General features: G+C 33.2%; 3 protein-coding genes across 8 annotated transcripts; 2 read left to right on the forward strand and 1 right to left on the reverse strand.

Moving 5' to 3' along the window:
• Positions 1 to 5,996: 5,996 nt before the first annotated feature.
• LOC118029225 (probable receptor-like protein kinase At1g11050) lies at positions 5,997 to 8,057 on the forward strand. Its single transcript, XM_035033056.2, has one exon. It carries the CDS (start codon positions 6,002 to 6,004, stop codon positions 7,850 to 7,852), a length of 1,851 nt encoding a protein of 616 aa, XP_034888947.1. The 5' UTR covers positions 5,997 to 6,001; the 3' UTR covers positions 7,853 to 8,057.
• Positions 8,058 to 8,086: 29 nt separating this feature from the next.
• Positions 8,087 to 15,892, reverse strand: LOC118029226 (pentatricopeptide repeat-containing protein At1g77360, mitochondrial). Of its 5 annotated transcripts, none has more exons than XR_004684146.2 (3): positions 15,760 to 15,892; positions 14,024 to 15,581; positions 8,087 to 8,366 (listed from the first exon to the last, which is right to left on the reverse strand). XR_004684146.2 is itself a non-coding variant. In XM_035033057.2 (2 exons), the coding sequence occupies exon 2, from the start codon at positions 15,557 to 15,559 to the stop codon at positions 14,123 to 14,125; it is 1,437 nt and encodes a 478-aa protein (XP_034888948.1). In that variant the 5' UTR covers positions 15,560 to 15,581; positions 15,760 to 15,892; the 3' UTR covers positions 14,011 to 14,122. The 5 variants fall into 5 exon arrangements, 2 of the variants coding, with proteins under 2 accessions (XP_034888948.1, XP_073265666.1); XR_012169982.1 differs by lacking the exon at positions 8,087 to 8,366 and adding an exon at positions 11,813 to 13,835; XR_004684147.2 differs by lacking the exon at positions 8,087 to 8,366 and adding an exon at positions 11,817 to 12,490.
• A 3,739-nt stretch (positions 15,893 to 19,631) lies between these two features.
• LOC118029281 (glutathione S-transferase TCHQD) lies at positions 19,632 to 22,428 on the forward strand. Of its 2 annotated transcripts, none has more exons than XM_035033132.2 (3): positions 19,632 to 20,124; positions 21,027 to 21,339; positions 21,654 to 22,428. In XM_035033132.2, the coding sequence occupies exons 2-3, from the start codon at positions 21,131 to 21,133 to the stop codon at positions 22,246 to 22,248; spliced, it is 804 nt and encodes a 267-aa protein (XP_034889023.1). In that variant the 5' UTR covers positions 19,632 to 20,124; positions 21,027 to 21,130; the 3' UTR covers positions 22,249 to 22,428. The 2 variants fall into 2 exon arrangements, with proteins under 2 accessions (XP_034889023.1, XP_034889024.1); XM_035033133.2 differs by lacking the exon at positions 19,632 to 20,124 and adding an exon at positions 20,156 to 20,508.
• Positions 22,429 to 22,918: the final 490 nt, after the last annotated feature.

Raw genomic sequence — 22,918 nt, forward strand, 5'->3', positions numbered from 1 at the left:
AGATCTTTCATATTTCCTTTTGGGCCCAACTGCACATTCACTGTAAACCCATAGGTCTATTAAATGTTAATGGTTTTTATGATAAGTTGTTGTCTTTTCTTAATCATGTTGTGGAATAGAAATTTCTAACATCTTCGGTACGACAAATCATAATCTCTGCTGTTACTGATGAACAATTGATTGACCAACTACAATCTTTCATCCCTGTAATTAATCTCTCAATGAGTCACATAAATTGGTCAACTAGGGAAAGCCGTAAAAAGCTTAGATTGGATTTGAGCCTTCGTTTGTAAAAAATTTGTGTCTTTTGGTTTTATTATTGTGTTTTGTTGTTTCTTATATTTGTTTAAGTGTGTTTCAGGTTTGTCAGTGTTCGTTGTTTCAAGTGATGTCTTATATACTCTATCTTTCTACCTTAGGTCATTGAGGACAATGTCTTGGTTTAGTTGGGGGGAAAGGGTAGTAGTTGATATAAAAAAACAAAATTTAACTAACTGTGTTTTCTATTTCATAAACCATTTACAAAAACTATTGTTACTAGGATGGCAGAGTAAAGGAGTTCTTTTGTTAAAGTGACTTTTGAGACGCATCTTAGTAAACATTCTTAACAAGGTCTATCAGAATACTTCTTGAAATATTCAGGTTTACAAACTCTCACATTGTTATCACTTAATTCTGCTCATATACTCATTTAACAAGTCTTCTTAAACCTTCATTCACACACACACTTTAACATATGATTGTGGGTTGCACATTGGATTATTACATTATTTATGTTCTTTTGTTAAAGATAACAACTAAGAAAAATAGATAGTATATAATTTGCAAAAAACAAAAAAATTAACGATAATAAAAACGTAGATAAGTTTGGTTTCGTAGCCTCCCTAACCTAAGCAATTAAGCCCAAATGGGTGTTTTAACACTTAATACCATAAAGTCAACTAACTTTGGAGCTATTGGCCCAACGCTTGTTACATGGGTTGAGGAGAAAAGCTTAAAGGAATCAAACATTGCACAATCTACATATCAATATCTGCAACCTGAGTTACTAAGCCCGTAAGGGTGTCTCAACACCTAATATCCTAAAACCAACTGGTCTAGGAGTCATTAGCCAAAAGCTCGTTACATGGGTTAAAGATGCATTGTATTTTAAGTTATATGTATATGTGTGTGTGTGTGTATTAAAAAAAAAAAACAAGATAATAATCCTAACCCAAGGAAGTTAACCTTAAATATTAGAACAAAAATTTTATTTTCTTCCAAGTAAAGCCCCATAACTATGTGTTGATATATTGAGCACAAAGAAAAGGTTTATTAATATCTTGTTTAAGAGGTATTGAGCATATATATAAATTTAAAAAGAATTTATTTATCTGGATAGATTAATGGATGTTGAATGATGAATGACTTGCTTTGTAGAATTTACAAATTGTTTTTCTATTTTAAATCTTTGATTACTAAGGACTAGTAACAAGCTGTTTGGGGGGTGTGATTAGTACTTAAAAGTGTATTTTTATCAAGATTTTATATCATCATTTTACAGTTGAAGTATCATTAACTCTTTAACTAAAGCATGTTTTATAATAACATATCTAATAATATAAGATACCTTTAATTTATGATAAATGTTCATCTTAAATGCAGGCCTATCACATAAATAAAAGGATTGATTGATGAGTTTACATACTAAAATTGAAAGGACAAAGAGAGGGCCAAACTTAGAAAAAAGATGTTGGTGCATTCCAAACTGGAACACTATTCGGTAATTGGGTCATATCTGGAGCTGTAGGTCTCGAATTTAGGTCTTCTTTATATGGATGGAAAGGTACGACATAAGCCCACAACTTTAATGGGAGTCCAAGATTTAAAAACGCTGTTTTCAAGTCCAAATTATAGAAACAACGGAGAAGTCTGAATCTGTCCTTCAGCCTAGATAAAGTTTTTGAGGATTTTTAAGAAGGATCCTTCGGTCAGGGTATTTTGATATTGTTTTTCCCTGATCATTAGTGTTGATGGGGGGCCTTCAATCCCTTGTTTCTTTTCCTTCATCAACAGATGGAACGGACCAATGAAAATTGCCATGATGGGAATGGCCCGTCGATTGAAAAAGTGGAAGGCACAATGGGTAGTGGTGAGGTATATTGGCTCTACCAGACTTCAAGATGGGTATAGCCCAATTTGGAGCTCTACCTATTTTTGGATGACACCTCCCGAGGGTGTAAATGAAAAACCCCTCTTGTCCCCAGAGAAGGAGGGGGTTTATCGCGTGTTATCCGACCTCCATATTGAGTATGACATCAATTGTATGGCTTGAGGACTATACAGCCTGTTGGGCAATTACATGTCTTGTGTAGAATAAACAAAATTAAATTTTAAATTAATTGACAAGAGAATAATATAAAAGACAAGTAAATTCAATCATACAAGAGTACACATGAAATTTAAATGGTTTAGTAACTTAAGCTAATTCCATGAGAGATATGATAAAAAAAAAAAATCACTATGAGAAAGTTACAAAAAAAATATCATCTCACTAAAAATTTTAGAGTAACCCAAAAATATCATCGCTTTCATTTTACTGCAGCTTTTATCCAATCACCATCGTTGCAGCTTTTCCATTTTTCAATAGCCAAACCCATCTTAAGGAGTTATTACAATATGATCTGAGCGGTTTTTTTATTAGGTTATTTATTTTTTATAAACGTATGGGACATGGCAGTGGACCATGTCCAAAGTATGGTAGGTCCCGCAACCGTCCCGGACCCAATACACTTAGACTTGGCGGTCAGCCAAGTCCAAGGCAGTGTGAGTCCCGTATGAATGCCGGACCCAGTATACTTGGACTTGGCAGTTAGTCAAGTCCAAGTGTATTGGGTCCGACAGGCATTTCAGACCCAAGACATTGGGATTTAACACAGCCAAACCCAAGATAATAACCGACCTCCTTTAGGTCAAAACTCAGAAGAACTCTAGTCTCTTTTCTAGGATCATCAACCAACACATGGTAGTGTGTATGTCTGCTAGTTCCCTACAAGTATAGATGCTTGTCGGACCCAAAGTTCATCAACCATTGTCCCGATCATCCATTCGGATGTCTTTAGCCGAAGCTAATCAATCATTTGTCCTGGTCATCCCCTCGGATGCCATTAGTCAACGCTAATCAATCGTTTGTCCTGGTCATCCATTCGGATACCATTAGCCGAAGCTAATCATTCATTTGTCCCGGTCATCCCCTCGAATGCCTTTAGCCGACGCTAAGTTTAATAACTTTTTTTTATTTAATTATATGATAATAAAAATTAACACTCACATGAAAGGAACCTGATAAAAAAAAAAAAAAGATCGTGGTTGGTTGTACAAAAATAATGTTTATTGATGTTCTTAAAAAAATGTTACATTCTTTTTAAAAAACAAAATAAAAATTGAATGGTATTTAATAAAATAATTTTTGAAATATATTATTAATTAATTTAAATTTTTAATAAAATAATATACATGTAATATATTTTAAATAAATTAATTTAAAATACATTAAATTTAAATTCAAGAAAAAACAATTTAAAAAAAAAACAAAAAACTAGCCAAATATGCAATCATAGGTGCTTAGCACACCTAGTCCATCAAAAATAAAGCTAGGATCATGTTACTAGCTTTTGTTTTTGTTTATTTTTCTAAAGGAGTCATCTGCTCTAAATGTTTTTTTTTTCATAACAAGTCACCTAATTGAATAATGAGGTCTAAGTTTTTTAATCCCAAATACCAACTTATTTTTACTTGAAAATACTTTAAAAACACTATGAAAAACTTAATAGACTCATTCTCAATCCCCCCCCTCCCACATCAAAATCACTCTAAAAAAAATAACCAATTGAATTAAAAAAAAAACCCTAAAAGAATCCCAATTTATTTTTTCCAACATGTTTATAAAAAAAACCCCCTCTTATTAAATTTCTCTCAAGAACACAAACTCATTGATACAAAAAAAAATCATCATGTTCATTATTGGATGTGTCTAACCAATAAATTTATCTCTTTTTCGTTGTTGTTTTTTAACAATTCTTTTTCTTTTCTTTTTTAATTTAAAAGTTGAAATGTGAATAAAATAATTTTTTAGACTAAAATATTTCATAGCTAAACTAAAAAGATTAAAACTAAAAAAACTTGAAAAAATCCTAAGGCTAGACTCTCTAAAAAACGCTAAGACTATAGTGTATTGTTTTTTTTTTTAAAAGGGAGAACAAAAGGGTTGTCATTTCTTCTTGTTTTAAATTTTGATCTTTTAATTTTCAATCTATTAAAAATAATGAAATTATTGTGCTTTCTTTTTTTTTTTTTTTGCAAAATTAAGCACTTCTTCAATGTCAAGATTTTTTTAGAAGACAAGAACTTCATAAAAATAAATCAAAATAAATTTAAAATTTAATTCTTAATAAAATAATTTTAAAGGATGAAATTAAAAATAATAATAAATAAAAAAACTAAATAACTGATGTTAATCTATAGTAATCTATCTCATGATCAATAGTAAAATCAAGAGCTCATTTAAATTCATTTTTAATTTAATTTTAATAAGCTACATGCAGTCGACTACAACCACTTCAATTGGACGTTATTAGTTGTGTTTTCTAAATAAATTTGCCTATATGCAATACTTTATAATTTTATCAATCCAACAACAATATTTTTAATGCAAACCAAAGACATTACGGTGGTCTAATTGAGGGGGCGGCGGACGGGAGGTTTATGAGACGTATGAGATGAAATTAAATCAATAAGGGGTATTTTAGAATTCTAAGGTAATTTGATAAAAGTCTATGGAATGTAAGACAATTTGAATACAACTATTATCGAGAATAGTAGTTGTTTTTAAAAATCATGTCACTCTTAATTTAATTTAATTAATTAATATTAAAAAATAATCTAAAAACTAATGAAAATTTAATGGATACAAAATGAAATTCAAGATTAAATGATAAATAAAAAATAGGTCATCGGAGACACATTAAAACTTTATTTTTAACATATTTAGTACCGTTAGAAAGATTTTAATGAAACGATTTTAATTATATATATTAAAAGACCACCAAACATGATCATAATTTATTAAGCACTTTGTTCAATGTTAATTATGATCTTATTTGGTATTCTTCCAATATGTAGTTAAAATTATCTCGTCAAATTTTTTATAATGGTTTTAGGTGTGTTGAAAATGAAGTCTAATGTGTCTTTGATGACCTATTTTTTTTTTTCTTCTTCTTTCATTTCTCTCTCCTACAACATCATCTTATATCATCTTTCTTTCTTGACCATTAAATATTGAATCTTATCTTTTAACTATTAGATCTTTATAGGATTTTGAATTTATTTTTATTTAGGTTAATTAATTTGTAAAAAAAAAAACATATCTTGAAACATGACTAAATAACAGTTATTTTAAAAAGTAAATACGTGCAAAAATATATTTTTGAAACTTGCCTGTTATTTTAAACAACGGTTATATATAAAAATGATGTTTTTAAATACAATTATATTCAAGGTATACTATTTTTCAAATATTTTTTTAATTTATGTTATTGTTCTAAAACTTGTAGTGTTGTTTTTTGGCAATGTTTCAAAATATTTTTAGATTTTTAAAATTTATTTTTAATATCATTGTATCAAAATGATTTGAAAATATATAAAAAATAATAATCTGAAATAAAAAATTTAATTCTTTTTAGATTTATTTTAAAATATTTTTTGAAATGAAAAGAAAAGAAGATCTTTCACATACCTGCCGAGTAATAAAAGACTTAAAAGTAAGAATAAAGTACCTATATTTGTGTGTTTCCGCACGTGCGTGTATTCCGTGTCCAAAACCAAAACGTGAGTTTTGACCACGACCACAGCCACAGCCAGCCAACATTGATTGATTGTTCTGTTCAAAGCACGACAAATAACAAACTCTATATAAGTCCAACATGTGATTGAACAAAGGTGGTTTTGAAAGTCGCACACAAAAATGGGAAACAACCTGCTCTTCTCTTCCTCTCTCTGCCCCTGCTTCTTCTTCTTCTTCTTCTTCACCATTTTATCCATTCATCCAGTTTCAGCCGCCTCTTCATGTCCCGTAGATCTCAGCTACGTCCAAACTGTGCCGTGGGACACATCGCTGTGCCGTCAACCTGATGGATTAGAACATTGCTGCCAGACTCTTCTCAGTGTCTTGGGCATGGGACTTGCCCAACACTTGAGAGAGACCTCCATGTTTCAATTTCCTAATTCAAATGCTTCATCTGCTTGTTTGTCTGATTTTCAAGCCCAACTTGCCACCTTGTCGATAGACCCATCATTAGTCCCTTCTTGCTTCAAGAACTCGAGTCAATTTGTTAGTAGCAATTCTAGTTGTGTTGGAATCGTCACTACACAGGATTGGATTGCGAAGGTTGGTCCAATGACCCCGTTAAACACGGCTTGCAGAGGCGATTTTTCAGAACTAACGAGGTGCAGCTCATGTCTTGATGCAGGGCAGAAGATAAATTCTCAGTTAACGAGTCTAGACCCAAATGCCACCTCCAAGTGCTTCTACTATACTTGTTTATATGCTGCTGGGATTGTGAGCGAGCTTGGTCCCCTGGATGCCAAAACAGCTGCCTGCACCCTAGCCTTGCCATTGGTCAATGAAAAGCCAGCCAAGAGCAAAGATAAGTTACTCAAGCTCGTATTTGGGCTATTGGGCTCTCTGATTGGTGTCTTGCTTGCTTTTGGGCTGATCACCATGTATAGAAAATGGGACAGGAAGAGGAAGGTCAGTGCTTCACATGAAAGATTTGTCAGCAGTTTCAAGGCCAGCATGCTGCCTAACTCTGGTGCAAAATGGTTTCATTTATCAGAACTTGAAAGAGCCACACAAGGGTTCTCTCAAAGGAATTTCATCGGCCAAGGAGCTTATGGGGTTGTGTACAAAGGAACTCTAGCAGATGGCACCTTGGTTGCAGTGAAACAAATGCATGATTTGGATTCACAGGGTGATGAAGACTTCTCCAATGAGGTTGAGATCATAAGCAAAATAAGGCACAGGAATCTTCTCTCTCTGCGAGGATGCTGTGTTACGAGTGATAACTCGAAAGGTAAAAGGAGATACCTTGTTTATGATTTCATGTCTAATGGTAGCCTCGGTGACCATTTATCCAATGACCATAGCAGGAAGCAATTAACTTGGCCTCAGCGTAAGAATATCATTCTGGACGTGGCCAAAGGACTTGCTTACTTGCACTATGGTATCAAACCTGCCATTTATCACCGTGACATCAAGGCCACTAACATACTCTTAGACTTGGAAATGAAAGCAAAAGTTGCAGATTTCGGGTTAGCTAAGCAAAGTTTGGATGGCCAGTCTCATCTCACCACAAGAGTAGCCGGCACACATGGTTACCTGGCGCCTGAATATGCTCTATACGGGCAACTGACAGAGAAAAGTGATGTTTACAGTTTTGGAATTGTGATTCTTGAAATCATGAGCGGCAGGAAGGTGATTGATACATCAAACTCATCATTCCTTTTGATTACAGATTGGGCATGGACACTAGCGAAATCGGGAAAGTTTCAGGAAATTCTCGATGAGTCGATAAGGGATCAGGGACCAAAAGGGGTAATGGAGAGATTTGTTCTTGTTGGAATTCTCTGTGCTCACGTGATGGTAGCTTTCAGACCTACCATTGCTGATGCTCTAAGAATGTTAGAGGGCGACATTGACATCCCCAGATTACCAGGAAGGCCATTGCCACTCGGTCACGAGTCATTCAGACATTTATGCAAGGAAAGTTCGTATACAACCGAGAGATCAAGAACCAGCAGCTCAAGCAGGGAGTAATGTAGATTTTTCCTACATTGGTTAGGTCAGCAAGGACATTGTTTTTTAATCCCCGCCAACCTTGGAATTTTCAACTCAGGCCCTTCAAATGTGGCTGCTCTTTTGCATCTTTGAATACAGTATCATTCTACTTAATTTTACATCACTACCAATGTAATTAAAACATTTCTTTTTTCTATATCAAAACAGAATGTAGTTTCATTTATCGATCCCTTTCCCTTTTCCCTTATGGGGGAAAATAAGTACTGGGGAAATGCTTCTTTTTTCCAACCTTATGCGTGCGTTCTACATTACTTGTTGCAATATACCTTCGCTCTATCAAAGAAAAATTAACGTCTCATTTTGTGTTCCTGATAGTTGTCATGGCGAGGGTTGAGCTTGATCCCTGCCACTCCAAACAGCAGCCTAAGAGCTTTCCTCACAAAACTTCCACCAGCAGCATGTTCCGTGACTGAAGATCAGAGTATAACTTTTTGACTCACCTGCTTCATTTCACCAGTTTCCTTCCTTGGCTCTGCAAAGTCATGCCACATTTAGAGAACTACTAGAGACTATCGATTAAAATTTTGATGCGGGGATAATAAATAATAAGAATTAAAGCAAGTAAAGAAAAAAGTTTTGGAGAAAGAAAAAAACTAAAGAAAAGAAAAAATAGGATTGGAGATATACAAAAGCTGCAATATTTTCATTAATCATCAAAAGTCCCTTAATATTTAGAAAAGTATGGTATTAATAATAAAACCCTAACTATATTAAGCGATTGAGCTTATGGCCCGCTAAATAAAATATCCAACAATAATTAAATCAAGCTCAACAAATAAAACCAAATTAAAAACTCATCTAAAAGTTCATATAAATTAAACCCAAAACATAAGTTAAAGCCAAATCTCTCAATTGTTTGGGCTATCCTCCATCGTCTATGATCATTTGCGTGCATAAATAATATTTCGAGTTCGGTGTTCTCATCAATTCTCCCGAGGTTGGAAGAACTCGACCCCTTCGAGTATAGGCCAAAGCGACTCCGATAACGCTCTTAAAAATAAAGATCAAGCTGTTGTGATGTCTCTCTGATAATCCAAGTATAGTCTGAATCTGGTTGTCAAGCCCATATAATGGGATTTGCTGAAGTTCACCATCCCTAGTAAAAACAACTTGTGCATTCAAAGTAGAATTAATATGTTCCTTTTGTGCCAAAGATATGGATAATAAGGTAGGGGTATCAAAAGGAGCATCAGGGATAGACTGTATTTTATAAATATTGAGGTCTTTCATGTTAAAAGTAGAGCTAATATCAAAGTTTAATGGCAATTTAATGACATAATTATTTGATTTAATCATTTTTAACACTTTGAATTGTCTAACACTACTTACTTGTAATTTATGATCGGTTTCCAAAAGATACCGTTCAGGTCTAATCTATATCATGAAATAATTTCCAACATTAAGTGCATCATGATACTTAAGTAAATCAGCTCGAAATTTGTATTGTTCATTACTTGCTTGAATTTATTTCATGATCTTAATATGCAAATTATGAACTCTACATGGTAATGACTCAGCTAACTTAGACATCCTATCATGAGGAGATAGGGGAAGGTGTTCTATAGGCTTTTCAGGCTTGTAACTATGAACACTAAATGATTGAGGGTGTGGAATAAGACAAACATTGTTTGAAACCTGTGTAGATATGGTATGGACACAATCAAGTAAACTAGGATTATCTTCATCTTCCTCATAATGTGCATGTGGTAAGGGGTCAAAAAGCTCAACATGTTGCTCTAAACTTAAGATGTGTTGGACACCAAGCATGTGGGATGAGGAATCAGGTAATTCAAGAGGACTAATATCACGAGACTCTTCTAAGACCATATTTATCTCTATAGGCGGTTCCACTAAAGAGTTCCCTAAAATTTCCTCCACCATTAAAGCAGACATATTAGACTCTTTCTTAACCTCAGCATCAAGCTCATGTGAGCTTATTGTGTTAAATCCTTTTTCTTGCATATCCTCGTCATCTAGGTCACTAAAATCCTCAAGATTAAGCTCATACACTTCAACACTACAATATTCCTCTTTACCTATATCCTTATATTTTTGGATGACTAAAGGTTTAAAGGTACAATCTAAAGAGATATGACCAAAACCTAGACAATTAGTACACTTAACCATTGAACTCACCTTAGACACTCCTTTAACAACTTGTTTGCCTTTATCTTTCTTATAAAGTTGGGAGTTACTAGGATTAGTTATGTGGGGTGGAGCATCTAACAAAGAATCATTACTTCTGAATTGGAACCTATTAGGGATACTATAAGAGTCTTGACGATTTTTTCACTGATTCTTTGTGACCAACTTGTAGTCTTTAACTAAGGTATAAGCTTGGTTAAGGATATATACACCTTGAAATACAACTTCTCTTCTAAGATCATCATTTAAGCCTTTACAAAATCTACGCAAAGTCATGGCTTCATTCTCTCTTATGGCACATCTAATCATGTAATCGTTAAACTGCGTTAAATACTCATTGATAGACTTATTCCCTTGTCTTAGATTGTTCCATTGGTCTCAGAGTTTATTCCTATAAGACTGGGGTAGGTACTTTTCCTGAAGTTTTTGTTTCATTTTGATCCAATCAATTATAGGAGGTTTACCTCTCATCTCTAAACAATCCTCAACATCTCTCCAATAAATTTTGGCTTCATCAATGAGTTTAATCTCAGCAAATCTAACTTTTCTATTATCAGACAAGTTATGCCACTCAAAGAATCTATCCATATCACGAATCCACATATCAAATATCCAAAAGGTCATAGTGACCGTTAAAAGTGGGGGCTTCTATTGTGTTAGGACTTAAGACTCGCTCATCAAAGTCATCATGTTTAAAGTGACCTAAATGATAGTCATACTAGTGACACTCAGAGTGAACTTGTCCGTAATGATTGTTCTTGTGATATTCATTAGTCTTTGAATGTCGTATTCGAAAACTCTCTTGGGGCTCAATTCTCTTAAACATATTGATCGCCTAAGTTTGCAGTTTCCTTTAAATGATCATAAGAGTATCACTAAAGGTTTAGTCTACAATAAGTGTAAACTTAAGATTGGACACTAGATGATCGTGACACAAATGCATGCAACACTAACTTATAAATGGAATTGAGATCACAAATGATTTTTGCATGTAAAATCACAATACAAAAATAAAGTTAATTTTTTTATCTTTTTTTTTTTAAATGTGGAGATTAATCAAGAACAAATTACACTCATAAAATTATAAGCATGTAATACTAGATTCTTAAGTGTAAATAATTAATCAAACACGATGTCACAAGCAAGAACTCATAATTATCAAATAGAATAAGATATTAGCTATTATTGATGAAAGAGGTTGATGAACAAAATTAACAATTAAAAAAACACTAAGTGAGATTATTATTATTATTTTTTTTAGGAATTTTCTAGGCACAAAAGTAATATTAATAATAACTTAAATGACAAGTGAAAAACCAAGAAAAATAAACTTCAACAAATATGGGAGAGTGATTCATTGACTAGAGTGCTGGGAGGAAGCTAGAATTTGTTGGAGCTGATGTTGCAAACTAGATGAATTGACTGCTGATACGGCAGATGACATAGCCAGTTTGCTTACGTGGCGAGTGACGTGGATGATCATGTCTGGCGTGGCAGTGGTGGCATGGCTGATGACGTGGTAGGGCTAATTAATTTTGCGTTGAGAGTTTTCTTCGGTTTCCTGGTTTCCTTCAAGGGTGTTTGGGAGTGCGGTAGTGGTTGCTTTTCAAATAGCTTTTCGTGCCGAAAAGCATGCCAATAATGTTTTTTTATTTTTTAAAAATCACTTTTAATATCAACACATCAAAACGATTCAGAAAGTATAAACCGAACTCAATTTTAGCAAAAAAAAAAAAATTAAAATTTTGCAAAAAGTTGTTTGGACCACAGTGCCAAACAGCCTTATGGTTAATTAATTGATGTGGAGATGATGTGGCTTCACTGACTGATTTGGTAGCAATGGGCTGACGTGGAAAAGGTTAATTAATTTGCCTTGAAAGCCTACACTGAATTCCTTGTTTCACTGTTGCTCTTGCCGCCGCCTCCACACAGATCTACTCCTAGGACTGATTCAATGAATTAATCCCGATGACCCGATGCAGATGAAAAGACAAAGGTGTTGGACTGCCATGTGAGAACTGTTGTGGATCTTGGTGGCTGTTAGGAGAAGCCAACTGCTCTCTGGCGAGGGTAACGTACTCTGCAATTGATGTATGCTAGAGGATTTTTTGGTGTGGATGCACAAATTGGAAGAGATGATTGGTTGTTGTCTTCTATGGGGATCTGTCAAGTTGAATAGCAGTAGATAGATAGTCGAGGCAGAGGTTGTGGCGTGGCTGGTGCCTGGGTTGGTTGGTGGCTGTTGTCACTAATGGATCTGCTGTGAGGAGGCGCTGTGGGAGTTTACTGGTGGTGCGAGATGGTAGCTGGATGGCAGATCTGTCGATGGCGTTGAGAGTGGCCTGCTGTAGGAGGTGATGCGATCTGTCGCCGTGGATGTTGTAAAGAGCTGTCGTGGGTTTTGGTGGCTATTGGGATGCCCAATCTGCTTTCTCGTGAGGATGGTGTGCCCTGCAACGGCAGTTTTTGATGATGAACAGTGACCAATGTTGATTGCGGCGGCTGTTTGCTGGTGGAGAAGATGAACAGTGTTTCCTTTTATTTATTTATTTTTTAAGAACAGTAGGGTTTTTTTTTTCTTTTTTTTTAAGATCAAATTAGGGTTAAACATAAACATATAGATCGTTTATTTGTAAGAACAATTAAAAGTCATACTCTGATACTAAATTCAATGCGAGACAATAAATAATAAAAATTAAAGCAATAAAAGATTGAAGCTAAAGAAGAGAAAAAAGGAGATTAGAGATATACAAAAGCTGCAATATTTTCATTAATCATCAAAAGTCCCTTAACATTTAAATATTAATACTAAAACCCTAACTATAATAAATGATTAGGCTTATGACTCGCTAAATAAAATACCCAACAATAATTAAATCAAACCCAACAAATAAAGCTAAATTAATAAAACTCATCTAAAAGTTTATATATATTAAACCCAAAACATAAGTTAAAACCTAATTTCTCAATTATTTGGGCTATCATCTATGATCATTCGCGTGCATAAATAATATTTCGGATTCGGTGTCCCCATCAAATTTCAGCAGCTCAGAGTGCTGACTAATAACATCATGTTAGGCCCAAATGGAATAAAAATCATATAGGTTCTGATCCCATGGTCATATAACCAGAAACAAAACCATACAATCTGTCATTAACAAGCAATAGCATAAATCTTAAACAACTTTCACTTGCGTGTGCAAATGACAAAAAACAGGCTGTAACAAAACATTGTTGGTCATGGATGCATGGAAAATAATTTAACATTAGTTCCAGCATTCAAGCAAACCAAGAGGCATGCCTTTTACCAAAGCCTTAAAAAAATCTCAAGGCATTCCATAAGTGCCGGACAACAGTGACCCATCTCAATGTTGTTATACTTTACTTGAGCATGTCCCAAATTGTGAGCATTTTGACATTGTTTAGATAAATAGTCTGCTTCCAAAAAAATGCATGAAATTAACCAATACCAAAGAACTTTAAAGAAGTTCTAAAGTAGAGCTGCCGATAGATAGGGATGCAGTAGATGCATGTGAAATTCAACGCAGAGATTGTCTAATAGGAAAATTCCCTTCTATCTCAAGGCACTTGGGTTTAAACATTAAATTGATCTCAACTGCCCAAGTCATGGAGAACAAAGATTGTCAATCTATCTAATGGCTTTCTACTGTTTCCATTTTTGAGCAGCAGTTACAATCCTCTTCTCTCTCTCAATTTTTAGTGATTGAGCCCTCCGCGGGCATTTGTTCTCATTCTCTCTTTACAGGCGTTGCTGATGTTACTGAGTCCAGTTCCGCTAAAGAAGGTTCAGTTGTACTCAGAAAATTTTAGGGGGCAAAAAAATATAAAGAAGCAAAAACAGGACATTAATAACATGAAGAACTGCAGCATTGCCACAAAAAAAAAAAAAAAAAAAAAAAGGAAAAGGAAAAGAAAAGAAAAAAGAAAGAAAGGAAAAGAGTAAACCCATCTGCGAAAACTGACCTATGCATTTGATATCAAGCAGTATACAGGCATTTCAACTCTGAATCTCATTGTTGATGAATAAACATAACAAACAGATTTAAGCTCATCCAAAATGGTTCACCACTCCCATAAAGGGTCATTGACGAGGACATTTATTTTCTTCTGAAGAAATTTTAGTACATCTTCTCTTCCTTCTTTTATAAGCAATTGTCTTAACCTCCCAAATGTCACACCCGAAGGCCGAATTCCCTTTTCTATCATCTCTTCCAATAAGATACAAGCCTGAGTGACATCACCCTTCACGCAGAGTCCATTTATAAGAACTTGAAAAGTGTGCATGTTCGGCATAAACCGCTTCAACTTCATGTACTTCCACACTTTAAGTGCCTTTTTTAGCTCATCCCTCTCACAAAACATTTTTATCATCATAGTATATGTATCTGCATCTGGCTCGCATACCTTGATCATCCTGAGAAATACCCTATAAGCCTCATCAGTCTCTCCAAGGCCAATCAAACTGCTCAGAATGATATTGAAGGTCCTTGAATTTGGCATCACACCCTTGCAATCCATCTCATTTAAGACTCTGTAAACGTTTTTAAGCCTGTTTGCTTTACAAAAAGCACCGATCAAAGCATTATAAACTGCAACATCAGCCTCGATTCCATTATTTTCCATCTCTAGGAAGGTGCTGACAGCATCCTCAATCCGATTCTCTATTCCGTATGTATGAACCAGAACACTATAAATGAAAGGAGTTGGCTTGCAAACTGTAGAGTCCATTTCACTGACAATTCCAAGGGCTTCATCAACCCTCCCAGCCTTGCAAAGCACATCTACCATGATACCATAAGTCACGATATCAGGTCTACAACCATTGCTGACCATTTCTCTGAAAATCTCCCTTGCTTTAGGCAGATTTGGATCCTTTCCCCATCCTTCAAGCAATATACTATAAGTTTTTGAGTCCGGAACAAACTGGTCCTTCATACTGTCAAAGATCTCCTGAGCCTTCCTCACATTCTTAGACTTACATAAAGCACTAAGCAACCCATTAAACGCCGCTAAATTTGGAGGCACGTCATACTTATCCATGATATTAAACGTGTAAACAGCCTCCTCCACCTTCTGAGCTCTAGCATACTTTCTCATAATAATACAAAAGGTCTCAACATTTACCATTCTCTTACTCTTCATAACCTTCACAACATCCCACATTAGCTGATACTGCCTTATCTTAGCTAGAGAATCAATCACAGTATGGAAAGCCTTAACACTATGGTTATAATGCCGTTGTTTCTCGGCCCATTCGAAGAATCGATAAGCCACCATCCCAGCATTTTCAAACTTCTTAAGGACATCCTCCACTATCTGTTCTGAAACCCTAACCCCACTTTGATCAAGGGCAGTATCAAGTGTGACTACCGACGAAGACATCATAATTTTACATATTGTTTTCGTTGTATCACTTGTTTCACTTGACATGTATCTTCTCTTTATCATTTTATTAAATCCCGAATATAATTTATTCGAGTTATTATAAATTCTGCTCATCTCTGTTAAACCCAAAATCTACCTGAAGCAAACACCCACAAAACTGTAATTAATTTTTTTTCTTTATCTGATACATCTGTCATTCAATGGAGTGTAAGCATATGTTTTTATGGGTAAGAAAGGATTTTTAAACAAGAAATTAAGAGAGGAAACAATAATTAACGTAAGTAATAATGAATTTAGAAAACGATAAGATTTACCGTGACAGCTAAAGCTCTGTGACTGCTGCTAAGCTAGCTGTTGTTTCATTTCCGCCACTGTATCGCTCTCAACGGAAGAGGAGATGAACGAATCTGGTACTGCTATATACGTAATTTTTACTTACATTTAAGGGCATTTCGTTCTCTGTTTATCAACTTAAACGAGGCCCATAAGAGAAATTCACCCGGGCCTTTATTTTATTTGGGCTCCCTGATATGAAAATAAAAATTAAAGAGAGAGAGAGTTCAATTTGGGCTTTTATCTTTTGATTCAGTTTGCGCAAGACATCCCGTCACGATATCACGGACTGAGTTTTCTAAACATGTAGAACAAAAACAATTTACATCAATATATTAAAATAATTTAAAAATATTATAATTATATTAATTTAAAATAAATAAATTTTAATTATTATTTTAAAAAAAATTAAAATACAAAAACAAACATACCAAAATAAAAAATTGCTGAAATTTGAAGCATCCTTAAAATTACCAAAGCCATAATCATCTCCCTTCCCAGCCACTACAAATCTAACCAGTCACAATATATAAAGTCGGCACTCTCACGGGGGCTCTAGAAACAACTCCTCCACCGAGATATGGCGTCCCTTCAATCACAATGTCAATCGGTATTCAACACCACCGACTAGCAGACCACCTTTTTCCCTTGACAATCGCCCTTCTCGTCCATACCTGAGATACTGCTAAATCTGCAGAATTCAAGGCCATGCTGCCAAAAGGTGTCCCTTATTCCGGCTAGTTCTTATTTCCTCGACCACCACCAACTCCACTCCTCCACCAAATCATCTCTCTCTTTAACATGGATTCTGGATATTAGAGCATCTCATCATTTTACCTATGATCACACCAACCTCTCCTACACCAACCCAATATTTTTAACACTTTCTCATTGATAAGAACATAACCAAACAATAATTAAAGGTACTTCTCATTTTGTGTTTCAAATTTTATATTTTGTAATTTTTGTATTAGAGTTTTGATGGTATGAGTTAAATATTCCTTTTTCTTTAGAGCTATATGATGTGAAATTAATTAATTCACTTGTGATTTATTTTTATATGTATATATAGAAGATATTAATAGAATGAAATATATCATGTTCTTTTATATGAAAATTAAAATTTTCATTTCTAACCCTAGAAAAAGGTATTTACTAATGATTATTTAGCTTAAGTTCAACATTATGTACTCAAGATTGTTATAGCTCATTTAATGTTGATGATGCTTGTAATTTGGCTAAAAACACTTACCCCGTAGATTTTGATGAGCAATAAAGACTTCATTTAAGATTTTAATTGCAACATTATAAGTTTAATGTACAAAAATTTCATAAATTTACTATTATTTTTTAGTTGTGTAGAGCAATGACAACTTCTAAAAAAAAAAAAAAAAAATCTATCATTTAATTGATAGATTAATTTGACTAATCTTAACTCTTTATGCATTTATAACAATTACAAACGAAAGCTTTCTCTCAAAAGAAATTTGTGAAAACAAGGCTCATTATTAAAATGAATGATAACTTTCTTGCTAATAATTTAATTGTCTACGTAGAAAAAAAATTGTTATGAGCTTCATAACATATATTATTATGGATGAGTACTATTTTATAAAAGATAATTGAGGATGATTTAGTTTAGAGTTTTTTTGTTTTTTTTTTTATGTTTATATTGAACATCTTTAATTTTTAGTATTTATTGGAATATAATAGAATACTGCATATAAAAAAATTAAGAATTTTATTTTGTTATAATTATTAAGCTCATTGGAATGGAATTTGGTTTCATTTTTTACTAGTATTTATATAATTGTTTCAGTGTATTTTGTTATAAGAAAAATATGAAGATGATAAGTATTTATTATAAAAGAATTATGGGTATTAAAAAAAAATCAAAATAGCAAATATATTATGTTTTTAATTTTTCATTAATCATCAGGTTGACAAGATTAATGATTCAGTATGAAATGTTAAGCCAATTTAATACAATGGGTATGTAAAAATATAATTTATAAAAAATTAATAATCAAAGTGTTTCTCACCTTTTAAAAAATTAATTATTAATAATTTTCTCTTATTATTTAAATAAAAAAAGTGATTAAAATATAAAATCACATTTTGTCATTCTTCACAATAATTCTCTTTTATTTTATGCCGGTAAACCTTTCAATATCTTTTAAAACTTGTTGTCAAAACAATTATTTTATTATAAAAAAACTAAGGGTGCGTAGTTTTTTTTTTTATATTTTACTGCAGATTGTGAGGAGAATTATTATTTTTTTTTAATTGTGTTTCTTTTTTTTTTCCTCCTAGAATTTTTTTACACTTTGGTCCTTTAGTTTCTTTATCTTCTTATTTGGTCCTTTAAACTTTATTTGATTTCCAATTGTTTTTGGTGATTTATTTTTCATGCATGTTTATAGATATCTCAAGGTGTCGAGGAACCATTTTTCACTCAGTTAATTTTTAATTTGAAAAAAAAAACTTAATTTTATTGATTTAAAATAATTAGAGATTCAATCATTGACTTTGAAGTTTAGATAAATATTATATCTTTTTTCCTAACATCAAGGATTGATTTGATTTTTATTTTTTTAATTATTATTTTTTTTTTTTTTTTATCAATTCATTCCTTGATATTTCATTTAATTTTTACATCAAATTTTATCTTGATTTTTCTTGTTTTATCCTTTTGTTAATTGAATTTTTTATCACACCCCTTAACATTTGGTTTCAATTTTTTTATGTTAAATTTAATCTTATTTTTTAAAATTTTATTTGTTTTGTTTTATATCCTTGTTTGGTTGAATTTTTTCTTCAATCTTATCTATCAATATTTGGTTGATTTGGAATTTGACTTTGTGATTTTTTTTAGATTTGTCTTTTATGATATTAGTCTCATCTTCATGATTTAGGTCATGAGTTTCATAAATTAACTTAAGTTGACTTATGTTTTTTTAGGGTTTTTTTTTAAATTGATTATTTTTTTAATTTTATCATTCAACATTGAGTTAGTAGGAAATTGAGCTTGATGATTTTTTATAATTTTTAATTTATGAGAGTTATCTCGATCTCATGTCTTGAGTTGCTGCCTTGGTAAGTGAACTCAAGTTGACTCGGATTTTTTTTTATTTTATAAATTTGATTTTTTTTAGTTTTACTTTTTAAACATCGAGTTGTTTGAGAATTGAGCTTTGTATATTTATTCAATTTGTTTTCTATGAGATTATCTCAATCTCACAACCAAGTTATGGATTTAGCAAGCTAGCTCGGTCAAGTTTTATTACATGTTTTTTTTTCTTCCTTAAATATTTAATTTGATGAGAATTAAGATTCAAATGTTTTTTATTTTATTTTTTTATGGAGCTATCATATTCTCATTTGATTTCTATTTTGTTATTAAATAAGATTATTGAAACCTTTTAAAAAATACTAAGAGTATATATTTCTGTAATATTGACAAACGCTTATTTTTTAAGTTGATTATTGTCAATTTTCAGTTTAGTTCAATTTATTTACTATCATTATTTTTTTTAATTTCTTATTAAATTAGCCAAATTTATTGAATTTAGTTGAAGTCAATAACCATAATTTTTTTTTTTTATCTTTTAAAAAATTACTAGCATCACTTGAATATTATTTTTACAATTAAAAAATATCTAACTCAACCTGCATAGTAGCACAAGCAAAAATCTAGTAAAATCTACTAGGTGCCGAATGCTTCACAAACAAATTATTTATTAATATTAAATATTAACAGAGAAATGATAGACATAAAGACTCATATTTCATAAATAAATAATGATTATTACGAGAAACATTTTTTATTCAATCATAAACACAAGATTAAATCTTTTATCAAGAACTCATTCGACATGTAGGAAGCAGGGAGAAACTCGGTGAATGTTCTATTTGTATGTATTTTATATGGCATTATGAAGGATGGCATCGCTTTTTTTTATAAAGTACATGGCTCGCTCGCTCCAGCGCGTGTCCGGTGGTTCTGCAAACTCCCAAGCGAGTAGAGTGGAAGAGGTCCTGTTATGGACGGTTACCGAATGGAAGTTGGAAAGCACCAAGCCATCTTCTCTCAATGGCAGCTGTTAATATTCTTTTCTTATTCCCCCTCTAGCCTTTTAAGCTTCTTCTTGGTTCTAGTTTTATTCTTCTAGTCCACCAAAATTGAGAAAGCAGAGAGAGAGAGAGAGAGAGAGATAGAGATAGATAGATAGAGAGAGAGAGAGAGAGAGAGAGAGGGAGGGATTCTTCTTACATCAACATGTGCCCACACCACCACACACGCAAATCTCAAAAAACCCAATAACTCTGACAGTCTTCTCTTCTCGGTAAGTCGGTCTCAGTCAACCGTTTCTTCTTTCTTTCTCACTTGTCATTAATTCTTCCTTGTTAGGTCTATTCTTTCAGTTTCTTGGTTTTAATTGTTTTTTTTTTTTTCTCTTTTTTTGGCCTTAAGCCTTGACTCATCCTTTATTACTATTTGAGCTCTGAGTTTCCTTCTTCTTCTAGTTTGTTTTTTATTATTTTTCCACTGTAAAACCTCTATACTGCGATTCCTTGGACTTTGCATGGTATACTTGATATGGGTTGTTTGCTGGCTGACGAATTTGGTTGGAAAAACTGCGAGTGCTAAGTTAGGTTGGAGGGGACAGTTACAGTTTTTAGCATATCAATCCGGCCAAAAACGTTCTTTTTTCTACAGGTTTCCTATGGTAATCCCTGTCGTGGGAAACTCAAGCCATGGGTTCTTCTTTTGAATCATCAACAGTAAACAATACATATCTGGGTTGCTTGAAGAACATGGATTATATATGATTTTCAATTTATTCAGAAATTTACGGATGCCTGCGCTTGTGCATATGAGCATATCCCTGATTCTTGAATTTAAAGTTTGGTTTCATAAAATGAATAACTGATATTCCTCTTTATCACATGCCTCTCTGCTTGTATACATGCAACTAAATGTCTCAATTAAGTTGAGCCTCCATCTTTTCCACAAGTCTCGGTTCACTTCCTTTGAATGAATTTATCGGATCCAATTCCCATAGTACAGGGTTCGCATAAGAATTATAAGTAACAGTCATAAAAACCCTGTTATTTGATTGCTTGATAAAAATATTATTGCTGGAGTGTTGTTTAGTTTTCTAATGGGTTATGAGAGTGGTATTTATCCATTAGAGTTTCTTTTAGTACACAAAGTGAATGATGTTAAACTGATCTCTTGATGCAGTTCAAGCCCAGACCTTGGCATAACTCTCTGTTGCTGAACGATCGTTGGAGGATAAAAACTGAAGTTAAAGCTTTCGACTTTTCAACCGACCAGTAAATCGAATCATGCAGCTATATCACCATCCATACTCCCTGGATAGCCAGAAGGTCAGACTAGCTTTGGAAGAGAAGGGCATTGATTACACGTCAAACCATGTCAATCCTATAACGGGCAAGAACATGGACGCCTCATTCTTCGGGATAAATCAAAGCGCAAAACTCCCAGTTTTCCAGAACGGTTCTCACATCATTTTCGACACTATTGAAATAATCCAGTATGTCTCATCCTTCGCATTCATTTTCTACCACTGTTCTATCGAGTGTATGAGTTGTGTTTGGAAGCAATGTCAAATTTGACACAATCCATGGAGGTCTTTTTTTCCCTTAGTTATTTCTCATCCTAACGCATGCATTTATGCTCAGAAGTATTTAAGAAATCAAGTTTGAGTTGACTCACGTATCATGATATATCAATAGGCTTTCAACATTTTCAGTGTACCAAAAGGCCACTAGTTTTTTTTATTTTGAAGTTCTTTCAAATACACCATATTTTCAGACAGTTGTTAAAACGATGAACACTACTCTGTAGGTATATCGAAAGAATTGTAGTCGTCTCTTTGGGTGGTGGTGACTCATCCTTTAGCAGCAGAGAAGCTGTTGAATGGATGTGCAAGATACAGGAGTGGAACCCCAAGTACTTCACACTTTCCCACGTCCCTGAGAAGTACCGCATCTCTGTTTCCAAATTCATTAGACAAGTGATCATAGCTCGGATGGCTGAATCTCCTGAACTAGCCAGTGCTTACCACCGTAAGCTAAAAGATGCATATGAAACGGAGGAGAGGCTGGGAAACCCTGAAGTTTTGAAACGGAGCAAAGAGCATCTTGTTAGACTTCTTGATGAAGTTGAGACCAAGCTAAAAGAAACAGCATATTTAGCAGGGGAGGAATTCTCAATGGCAGATGTAATGCTGATCCCAGTGCTGGCTCGCTTAGTCCTCTTGAAACTGGAAGATGAGTACATAAGTAGCAGGCCAAATATTGCTGAGTACTGGGTTTTGATGCAGCAAAGGCCTAGTTATAAAAAGGTGATTGGAAAGTATTTCAATGGCTGGAGAAGATACAAAACACTAGTGAAAACCTGGTGCTTTGTTCGTTTCAGAAGTTTGTTGAGGAGGTATTAGTAAGAAAAACAGATGGGAAATGACATCATGGAAGCAGTAAATATCAAGGTAATGTCTGTGAATCAGGAAGAGATTTTTGTATTAGCAAAATGAAATAGAAAATGTGTTTTGTTTTCTTTCATAGAAATGGGAATTTGTTTTGATCTGAATGTTAATGAGGTTGAATTGAGAATGTGGTTATTGTTGATTTTTAAAGTGTTTTTTATAAACATATAAGATTTATTTAAGATATAGTATAAATAGAATACCATATTCTGTAATTTTTTTGTTTTTTTTTTATTTATATTATATTTTTTATTATTCTTATATAGCTCATCTAATCTAAAGAGGGATCTAATCTAAGGAGGGATATATGCTGGAAATATATTAAAATAATATTTTTTTTATTTTTTAAAAAATTATTTTTAATATTAATGTATCAAAATGATATAAAATCATTAAAAAAATATTAATTTAAAATAAAAAATAAAAAATTTTAAAGTTTTCAACATCATTTTCTTTGTGTTTATATATATATAGTATTTATTCTCATGTGGATGTGCAAGAAAGAAGGTCTAAAAGCGTGTGGGGGCAGGCACTTTGGCTAGGAAACAGGAAGGTTCATGCTATGTTATGGTCATGAAATTGATATCTCCTGTTACCCAAAAAAAAAAAAAAAACCCAAACTACA

This window comes from Populus alba, chromosome 5 (genome assembly GCF_005239225.2).
Source record: "Populus alba chromosome 5, ASM523922v2, whole genome shotgun sequence".
In the NCBI taxonomy this organism is placed as follows: domain Eukaryota; kingdom Viridiplantae; phylum Streptophyta; class Magnoliopsida; order Malpighiales; family Salicaceae; genus Populus; species Populus alba.

Excerpts from the sequence above, each read along its gene's own strand:
- LOC118029281 (XM_035033132.2), top strand. The coding sequence starts at position 21,131 with ATGCAGCTATATCACCATCCATACTCCCTGGATAGCCAGAAGGTCAGA. Across the intron at positions 21,340-21,653 it reads GACACTATTGAAATAATCCA|GTATATCGAAAGAATTGTAG; the intron begins GTATGTCTCATC and ends ACTACTCTGTAG.
- LOC118029226 (XM_035033057.2), bottom strand. The coding sequence starts at position 15,559 with ATGAGCAGAATTTATAATAACTCGAATAAATTATATTCGGGATTTAAT.
- LOC118029225 (XM_035033056.2), top strand. The coding sequence starts at position 6,002 with ATGGGAAACAACCTGCTCTTCTCTTCCTCTCTCTGCCCCTGCTTCTTC.